A 10,267-nucleotide genomic window follows, 5' to 3' on the forward strand; every position below is an offset into this window, starting at 1 on the left:
ATTATGGAGCTTAGGTCCCAAGGAGATACCTGAACCTGTCAGCCAGTCAAGTCATTATGAGCACATCTCTCTCTATTGGGTTGAAGACTGCTAATTTTTCTTGTCTTCTTTTCACAAAGGATTATGATGCCTTCTTTGAAGCCCGGGAAAATAATGCAGTTTATGCCTTTTTAGGCTTGACAGCACCACCTGGTTCAAAGGTATGATTCCTCTGTTTCCTTCATTGCTGACAATCTTATTGCTGCTGTTTTTTTTTAAATCAATAAAAGGCATGAGTGTTAAAGATTCAGATAAAGTCTAGAGCAGTGTTGGCAGTAATACACTTAACCCCTAATGAGCCAGACACTTGTGCATAGTACACTTAGTGAAGTACACTTAGAGAAGTGAACTGAACGTCTGTATCAAGCTTCCTGAGGCAGCGGATATATTGTTATTCATTTTCAAAGATGTGACTGCCACCTTTAAACCTCCAGTTGTCATGTGCAGTCCTCCAGAGTCATCGAACATTTTAGTTCATGGTCATCTCCTTAGCAGCAGCTCTTAGATTTCTGTGAGAGTAAATGATAGAGTCAGCTATTCAAGAATGATAAGAACATTTGAGTTACAAAACTGCTCACTAAATTGCTAGCTAACTTTGTTTTTTCTTTTTTATTCCTTGCCAAGACAAATTAATTTTTCAAGTGACAATGTTCCCAAGGGAGTCCAAATAAAGAAGGAAAGCAAAAACAAAATTACTTGTCCAGTGAGAGCTATGGACTTTCAATAGACCTTTGCCTTTTCCATTTGATCTTTTTCATACAAGATCACTTAATCAAAATAGGTTTCTCCAGTAGCACTAATATGTGCTCCACTCTCAAGAGTAGATTTTATGTTCAGCAACTTATTTAAGCTCTAGTTTCTTCTTCAATCTTGAGAACCTATAATACCATCTATGTTTTTAACAGACAGGCTTTGCAAATATGTTTGTTTCACTCTGAAGTTCCGCTTCCTTGCCAAACATTCCTTTCCCATGGATAAACGTTATATTTTAGACTTCATGAAAACTGAATCAAACCAGAACAGTTTTTTCATGTTGTTGTTGTTTAAATAATTGGTAAGACCAAGTTAAGCCATTCAATTTAATGCAGATCAGAGAGTGAAAAAAAAAGGACAGCCTATTTCTTGTGGCTGGTGACTTTGTCCCCTTCAATTAAAATTGAGATTCATTTATTCAGTTGTCAAGTATTGAAATCAATGGTAGAGCAAACATAACATATGAAATAATTCTTACATTCTAGTTATAACCTAATGAGTATAAATGTGCAGAAAGTTATATAATAGGTATGTGTATAAGTAATTATAATTGAAGATATACTATGGTCAATTTTATAAGACTGTCATACATAAAGGACATAGGGATTGAAGGAAATAATCATTATTTCTTATTGAAGATATTGGAGAAGTTGTTGAATAGAAGGGTGTTATTATATCTGTTGGAAATTTCAAAATATTGAAAGGATACTAAGTCATTTTGAAAGGACAGCAAAGAAAAGCACTGCAGAGGTGCATATACATGATGATGTCATGTTGAGTGGACAGAATCTAGTGCAGTGTGATTTCAGAACTGGGAAAATTTAAGTAAAGGGCTCTGTGTTAGAAGGTTTAAGATTAGCTTTGGGGCCAGGTTCTGATTGCTCTATCAGGTTGCTTCACCTTTGTCCATTAGGTACGAAAAAGTCACCATGGAAAACTGGTGAAAGCAATGGTCTGAATTTGGTTTCTTTGTTTGGTCACTGTCAGACTGTATAACCCTAGCAGGCCTGGAAGTCACTATGTAGATCAGTCTCACCTAAATTCATATTGATCCTCCATCCTCCACCTCCCAAGGGATTAAAGGTGTGCACCACCATACTCATGGGATGATTATTTTAGTAGTTTAATTTAATTTAATCTACATATATTCCATTCTTTCCCCTTTTCTCTCTTCTCCCTTACTGTGAGTCAGGATCTCATTCTAGTCTTCCCTGACCTGATCAGAGCAGCTTGACTTTCCCTGTGATAGGATTCTGACACTCTGCAAAGAATATTTGTCCTAAGAAACTAAATTTGGTAGGTGTGTACAGTGTGAGCATTTGAAGGACACGGTATAGTAAGACTTCCACTTTAGAATGCTTTAAAGTCCACAAAAACAATCAAGAGGGCCTTAAGTGAAATAGTTTTAAGAAATGAATGATGAAGTAAGAAGTCAAATAAACCAAGTTACATTATAAACATTAACAATTAACAAGGTCCTTGGGTAAAAGCATGATTTAGATTATAATCCATAACTTCAAACCTTTAGGCAAATGTTAAATGTTTCAAAAGATTGTCAATTAAATTAATTTATCATTGAACTTTATGGATAAAACATGAAAGTCATATATAATTTAAATATATATTTTATGTGTATGTCTATTATCTATAATGTTGGAAACAAAAATCCAACAACAGAGCCTACCAAAAATATTACTCCCATTTCATAAGCTCATGTTGACATTTGAAACATAATATCATGGCTTCCTTTTATACTGTCTCATTTCCCATAGTTTTGTCAATTCTGGTATGGAAATATTGAGAATTCTAGAACAAATGATTTATGGGTTTTTGTCACTCTGTGTAGTAGGATGAAATTGTTCCTCATCCCAGTCCAGGCCATGCTGTCTTGCCAAGCTTGCCAGTCCATATGTACCACCTGCTCAGTAGGCAAAATAGAGGGAGGTAGAACCAAATTCACATAAATTTTATTATAGTCTATTGTCATAATACACTGTTATTAGTTATTGTTGGTAATTGCAAACTGTGCTTATTTTCTAAGTTATACTATATGTGAAAAAATCTAGTCTAATTAGGATGTCTGTGGCTATTGATAAAAAGGAACTATGTAGCTTGTGGAATATAAAATGAGTTATAGATATGCATTTATTTACTGGATAATTCTCTATTTACATTTAGAACCTGTGCATGGGGCAAAAAAGAAGCCTGGAAGGATTACTAGCCAATAAAAATGGCCTTCTGTCTTCCCTTAATATCCAAATCACCAATAGTGCATACCTTTTATGACTGTTGAAAATTAATATATTGGAGAGATTGATGCTTAAAAGTTCTTCTCTGCAAATATTTCCATAAAGTACCTTCCTGTGGAGGACAAATATTAGCCATTGGTGTGCCCAGCGTACTTAAAAATGATAATACTCATTTCTTGCTTCTGTCAATTCAGAAAGTACTTCTTAGCACCGGTAGTGGTTACTTTGTAGTGAATGGGATGATTTTAATATAGGAAATAATAAAGTCATTTTTATTTTGATGAAAATATAAGTCCAGTGGCATTTGCCTTTGGGTAGAAAATGGTTTGGCTAGAAAAACCACTTGCAGTAACCTTTTAATATGGTAGAGAGTTATTGTTGGAAAGATTAGAATCATTATGTGTGGAAAGTGGCCATGAAGACTGCATTAGCTGTGGTATGTGCAATAATCCTATTTTCATTGGAAACAATCTATCCAAGAGATTAATAACCAAGATTAATATCACCTAACTGTGAACTTAGTTCTAGTCAAAAACAAAAGAAGAGGAAAATCAGAAAGAGTTGGTACCTATAATGGGGTCACTCACTAAGCCCCACACTCTGTGTACACCCCTCTCATCCTTTTATCCTTACATGGTTTTTATGAGCTAAGTGTCTGCAATGAATATATTTTATGGATCTTGTTTACTTTCTTTAATTTTCTTTTGTTATTCAGTGTATTTGAACATGTGTGTGTGTGTGTGTGTGTGTGTGTGTGTGTGTGTGTGTGTGTGTGTTGTGATGGTGCATTAGTGCTACAAGCACATGTGTAGGTAAGAGTTCTAAGATTTGAACTCAGATCATCTGGCTTGCATCCTAGACAACAGGCACCTTTGCCTTCTGAACTGTCTCACTGGTCCTCCATTATATTTTATTCCTAAAATTAAATATGAACTGGTTCTGTAGACCAGGATGACCTCAAATTCAGACACATCCACCTGCCTCTGCCCTTATCCCCCAGTACAGGGATTGAAGTGTCAGCCACCAGCTCTGTTAATATGCATTCTAATGGCCAGTTACAGACAATGTAGAATTCCCATTCGTTTTAGATGCCTGTTAGTATTTTTTTTTTCATTAGGAAAAATGAAGTGTGACTTGTCACTGGAAATAGATGTGCACTTATGTGAAGAAACATTGACAAAAGCTTATGCACATTATTATATAAGTGCTTCCCTAGCTATATATGCTAATTACTCTTTCATAGTTTTGTTTTGATTTGGTTTTCTGTCAAGTTTTGTTAAACCATTTTGTATTTATTTTGATAATTTTATATATGTATGTAATGCTTTCATAGTTTTGTTTTGATTTGGTTTTCATCCAAGTTTTGTTAAAGTATTTTGTTCTTATTTTGATAACTTTATACATGTATGTAATGGTTTCTGATCATATTCACCCCAATACCTGGTCTTCCTTTTCTGAACTGCTCCTTTCCATGTAGTTCTATGTTCAGTTCCATGCTCTTGTAAATGACCTATTGAATTTACAGAGTGCTGCTGATGTGATAGGGAGCCATTTACCAGAGCCATACACCATTGAAGAACATTTACCTTCTATCCCCTAGCAACCATTAACTGCAACCATTGACTGTTAACTGCCACCTTAACTAGTTAACTGCCAATAGCTTCTCAAGAATGGGCAGGATCTCAGAAGCCCTTCCCTTATTTCCATGAGAGGATATCCTCAGTGCCCCATTTTCTGTAGGTAACCTCACTATGAGTTCATGAACTCTGAGTTCATGAAATGAGTGTAAAGGCTATGTTGTACCCAAAGACAGCAATCTATAACATTCCTATATGGCTCTTTTTGTCCGTTTCCTTTTCTCAAGTGCTTTCAGGCTTTGAGAGTGTTGTACAGATGCCCCATTCATGAGTGAGCATTCAACAGCCACTTTTCCTAGTACTTTGATTAGTTACCAACTACTGGTCACAGTGTCTCTGATCAAGTTTATAAGCAGCACTACATAGTCATAAATACAATCATTCAGAAGACAGTGTGATGGCAGAGCCGAGAATGGGAGTAGGGAAGAGTGTCTGAGCAGCACACCCATCTCCTTTCTGCTCTTTGTCTTGCTCTGGTGGCCTGTACACCCATCCATCCATCTTCTCGCCTGCCACTGCTCTGAACACCTTCTACCATGGCCACCTCAGCAAGTTCCCACTTGAACAAAGGCATCAAGCAAATGTACATGTCCCTGCCCCATGGTGAGAAAATTCAAGCCATGTATATCTGGGTTGATGGTACTGGAGGACTACGCTGAGTAGAACTTTCATGACTCTAGTACCTTTCAGTCTGAATGCGCCAACAGTGACATGTATCTCCATCGTGTTGCCATGTTTCAAGACCCCTTCTGCAAAGAACCCAACAAGTTGGTGTTCTGTGAAGTTTTTAAATGTAACGGGAAGTCTACAGAGACCAATTTGAGGCACAGTTGTAAACGAATAATAGGCACGGTAAACAGCCAACATCCCTGGTTTAGAATGGAACAGGAATATACTCTCATGGGAACAAATGGCCACCCTTTTTGTTGGCTTTCCAATGGCTTTCCAATGGTTCATATTAATGTGTTGTGGGAGCAGACAAAGCTCATGGCAGGGATATCGGGGAGGGTCACTACCGGGCCTGCTTGTATGCTGGAGTCAAGACTGCAGGGACGGATGCTGAGGTTATGCCTGCCCAGTGGGGATTCCAGATAGGACTCTGTGAAGGGATTCCCATGGGAGATCAACTTTGGATAGCAGGTTTTATCTTGTATCCAGTGTGGGAAGAATTTGGGGTAATAGAAACCTTTGACCCCAAGCCCATTCCAGGGAACTGGAATGGTGCAGACTGCCAAACTTCAGCACTAAGGCCATGTGGGAGAACTGTCTGAGGTGCACTAAGGAGGCCATTGACAAGCTGAGCAAAAGGAACTGATACCTCATCTATTCCTACGATCCCAAGAGGTGCCTGGACAATGCCCAGCATCCGACTGGATTCCATGAAACCTCCAACTTCAACCATTTTTCTCATAGCGTTGTCAAGCACAGTACCAGCATATGCATTCCCCAGACTGTCAGCAAGGAGAAGAACGGTTACTTTGAAGGTTATTGGCCTTCTGCCAATTGTGGCCCCCATGCAGTGACAGAAGCCATCATCCGGATGTGTCTCCTCAAGGAAACAGTCGAGGAGCCATCTAATACAAGAACTAAGCAGATTAGATTTCCTGTAACTTTGAGCCCTTTCTAGTTCATCCCACTCCCAACTCTTCCTCCTCCTACTTGTCCTCATTGTAACTCAAAGGATGGAATACCAAGGTCTTTGTATTCCTTGTGCCCAGTTAATCTTACCTGTATTGGTGAGAAAAGAGGGGCCAAGTTCTTAATCTCTATACACCCAACCCAACGCTTTCTTTTCTATCTGGCTTTCTAGTGGGGAGAAGGATAAGGAGGAGAAGGGTAACCATTGCTTCATCTCATCAGGAATGTCCGGTAGGCATAGCTGTCACAAAGTGGATGTACTTGTGAAGGAGGGCTTTTTTTTTTTTTTTTTTTTTTTTGTCATTTCTTTTCGTGAAACAGACTTTTTGGTCCACATAGAAGTCAGGTGAGGAGTTGGAGGTTGGTCTTTTGTGCCATGCTTCCTCAGCTTGGGATATATGGATGTGTGGATATGTGTCTTTCTAATTGAAAAAACCATCCTATTCAATGGGTACCAAGTTTGAGGGAGGAGCTTAATTTAGAAGTGAGGCTCTCTTAAGGTAGGGGTGGGGTTGCAGTACTGGGAAAGCTGGTTATCTTGGGGACTCTCAGCTTCATTACTCTTTAGGGTTTCCCTGCCCTCTCTGCAGGAGCAGATGTTGGACAGGTAGCTAGTGTGATGACACTGCTTGCCTCCTCTTATCCCTGGGCTTCATATTTAGAGGATGTGTGTACTTAATCTACACACAAGTTAGAAGAAATATGAGTTGTCTGGTCAATTTGAACATTGTTACTGATGGGTGGGTGGGTGCTACTAGTGTTATTTTTCGGTAGGGCTAGCATGTCACTAAAGCAGGCCTTTTGATATATTAATTTTTAAAAGCAAAACAAGTTTAGATTTTTATCAAATTTGTAGGGTTTCTAACTTCACAGAATTACCTGTTTGTTTCAGTGTTTCCTTCCACTTGGCTCTTAAAGGAACTAAAGACAGGCCTGGAGTTAGAACACTTGTGATTCTGTGTCCTAGCATCCTTTCCCCCAGCAGACTGGTCTTTCCTTCTGAGAAAGCTGATAGGCAGTGTGATGAATGCAAAATGACCATTTAGCAAAACAATAGTGGGTTTCCCCAAGTACCTGTGACCTCTATGCTCATCGGCTTTTCACCAGGCTTATAGAACCAGATATGAATTTCCTCTTATGGTGCAGGCTTCAAGTCCATTTAGAAAAGTTGCTAACCTCTATAAAAGTCACACCATCACTTTCCCAGGGGCCTATCTTGCCTGTGAATTGGTTGTGTGTTGTATAGGATCCACATTGAGTAAGAATCTGATGCTGATCCTCTCCCAACAGCCTGTATAACACTATTTGGCATGATGAAGGCTTCTGCTAGTTACTTAAACCTTTTTTTTTAACATTCATGGAAGTAATTATTATATTTTTGAATATCCTAGTCACTTGAGATAGTTTATTTTAACCAAAATGCACAAGAGTATCTACCTTCTGATATTTAAATGTAAGTTTTGTTTGTTTTATTCCAGGAAGCAGAAGCCCAGGCAAAGCAGCAAGCATGAATGTTCCATGTTCTTCCTTCAGCATCTTGAAAAATAATCAAATTTCCATTGCTTTTATAGAAATCCTTGCTTCAAAAGAAATAGGCTTACATGTTGAAATAATAGATTAGTTGATGTTCTCGCATGCAATCAAGCATAATGAAAATGTGAACATGGTGGTAGGAAATGAGAGATGAAGTTAAAACTTTAAGTAGATATCATAGAGTAGTATTGTTATCTGCCAAGCATTTCATGTTCTGTAAGGATTTAAAAAAACCAATATGCTTCTTCTTTTATATTACTATAGAGCATAAGGATATCTTCATTTCAATTTTGAGGAATTAAAAGATGACAGAAGGAGAGAGAGAGAGACTCTGAGAGACTGAGACTCTTATTCCAAAAATGCCTCATTATCTTTAGTGAACATGAATATTTTGATGTGATGTTACTGTTGTTGAATTGTATTTACAGGTTGTGTTCATGATATGTTAACCATTGTAATTTCCTATGGTGATTGTGACATTCTCTTTTTATAGAAACAGCATGAATGCCCTGAACCACAAGTTTTCCAGCCTTCTAAATGTTACCTTTCATTGCATACTCAATGATCAAAATAGTTGACTTTCCACAAGGCAAGCATTCAGTGCATTCAACTGACAAATTCCTTGCTTATGCATTCAGTTATAATCATGTTTCTAAGTTGCTTACCTCAATAAATGTGGAAGAAGAAAAGTCATGACGATTGCAGTTTATTTTAAATTGGCTATTCCTTGCAAAGAACACTCTCATTGTTTAAGATTAATTTTCTTATGGTGTTTTCGGAAAGAAGTAGTAGAGTCTCTTGTCCTCTGCTTTAACATTGTTGGAGATGATGAATGGTATTGTTCTTAATAGGTAAGCTTTTAGTTTCGATTTAGTCAGACTGTGTCAACACATTGGTTCAAGTAGAAAGATGCCTTGATCTCTTGAAGTAGTTTGAAGATAAGCATGACTCAAAGCATTCAACCAGAAGATGTTGATATTCTACCTTTGTCTCATACTTAATATTTAAAAAAAATCACCTTTTACTTCAAATTACTATTATCATCATATCTGCTGTTTGCTAAAGTGTACCCAGCAAAAATTCAACATATAATAAAGCCATGGCTTTATTTACTGAAACTCAAACGTGAATTGATGTTTAAAATAAATGTTTTTAAAAATTATGTGTTACTCGACTCTAAATGTTATACGGATATTTTGATGAGTAATTGTTGTTTAAAGGTGTTTAAAAAGGAGAACCAAACCAAAGTGAACAAAACCAAACTACAATTAAAAAACAAATTTGAAGGCAATTTTTGGGGACATAAACTTTGAACTATGAATTGGATTCAAAAGTATTCCAGTTTTTCTTTTTCTTTTCACAAAAAGAAAACAATTTTCTGGATGTCTCTATAGATGGCAGTGCTTTAAATAAATTTTCAGTGAGCAAAATACTTTTAGCCAACGTTTTTCCTCGACATTGCTAAATGATACAAGTTATACTTGCAATATTTTATGTGGGCAATGTAACTTTTGTTTTGTAATAAATAATTGTGTTTGAATAAGCATTAATCAAAAATAGATGCATTGGAGGATGTTTATGCCCATGGAATAATACCCCTAAGACTGTAGATTTAAAGTAGAAGTTTGAATTGAATCTTCTCTGACTGAAGTCTCTTGTTTTGTCAACTGAGAAACATTCCTGATAGATGAAAGAAAATAAAAGTCAGAGAATTATGAGTTTTGAAAAACAAACAAAAAAAAACCTTCCACAGTATGTGATTGGAAGTAAAATTCTTGCTGCTTTTCAGTATATCTTTGACATACTTGTACTTCTAAATCAGACCTGGTCATTTGTGAATTTCATATTTTAGAGCTGATTTGCCTTTTAGAAAGTTTGATCTTTAGAAAGAGTTCCATTTTCAAAAACACTATAAATTGTTAACTGTATTGCTAAATGTGGACACTTGTTTTGGAACTTAAGCATAGGTGAATAGAGAATTTTGAAACAAAGATCGTTTTGATTGGGAAAGACTGAATACAGGGAGTTTTAGTGAAATCAGACTTTGCTTCTTAAGTCAAAATCATCAAAAAGTAGAACTCACATAGATTTTGTTAAACAGTTTTTCCTGTTTAAAATATTCAAAGTACAACAGTAGTCCTTATCTATGGAGCACAGATACTACTTTTCATCTGATGAATTTCAATAAAATCAATTAAGTGACTCATGTTTGATTACTTTTAATTGTCTGGTCTTCTGTCTCCCCTTCTACAATCCCTGTTTCTGAATATTGCTAGCTATCCTTTTGTAACTATTTTTTTAAATTTCTTTAGAAAGAGTAACTATTTTTTGGGGGGCTGGGGAGATGACTCAGTGTTTATGAGCACTAAAGGCTCTTCCAGAGAAAACAGGTTCTGTTTCTAACATACACAAACATGT

The 10,267-nt window shown here is 36.8% G+C and overlaps 1 protein-coding gene and 1 pseudogene across 2 annotated transcripts in view; both read left to right on the forward strand.

Annotated features, from left to right (window-relative positions):
- The window catches only part of SH3BGRL (SH3 domain binding glutamate rich protein like), a 71,096-nt gene extending 61,089 nt beyond the window's left edge, over positions 1-10,007 (forward strand). Inside the window, exons 3-4 of the mRNA XM_080909869.1 lie at positions 120-200; positions 7,795-10,007. Coding sequence (XP_080765995.1) covers positions 120-200; positions 7,795-7,827 — 114 coding nt within the window. The 3' untranslated portion in view covers positions 7,828-10,007. The remainder of the gene's footprint in view (positions 1-119; positions 201-7,794) is intronic.
- LOC308415980 (glutamine synthetase-like) lies at positions 5,209-6,310 on the forward strand (annotated as a pseudogene). Its single transcript has one exon. The product of its transcript is annotated as a glutamine synthetase-like (transcript).
- Positions 10,008-10,267: the final 260 nt, after the last annotated feature.

The sequence above is a fragment of the Micromys minutus genome, assembly GCF_963924665.1.
Source record: "Micromys minutus genome assembly, chromosome: X".
Taxonomy (NCBI): Eukaryota; Metazoa; Chordata; class Mammalia; order Rodentia; family Muridae; genus Micromys; species Micromys minutus.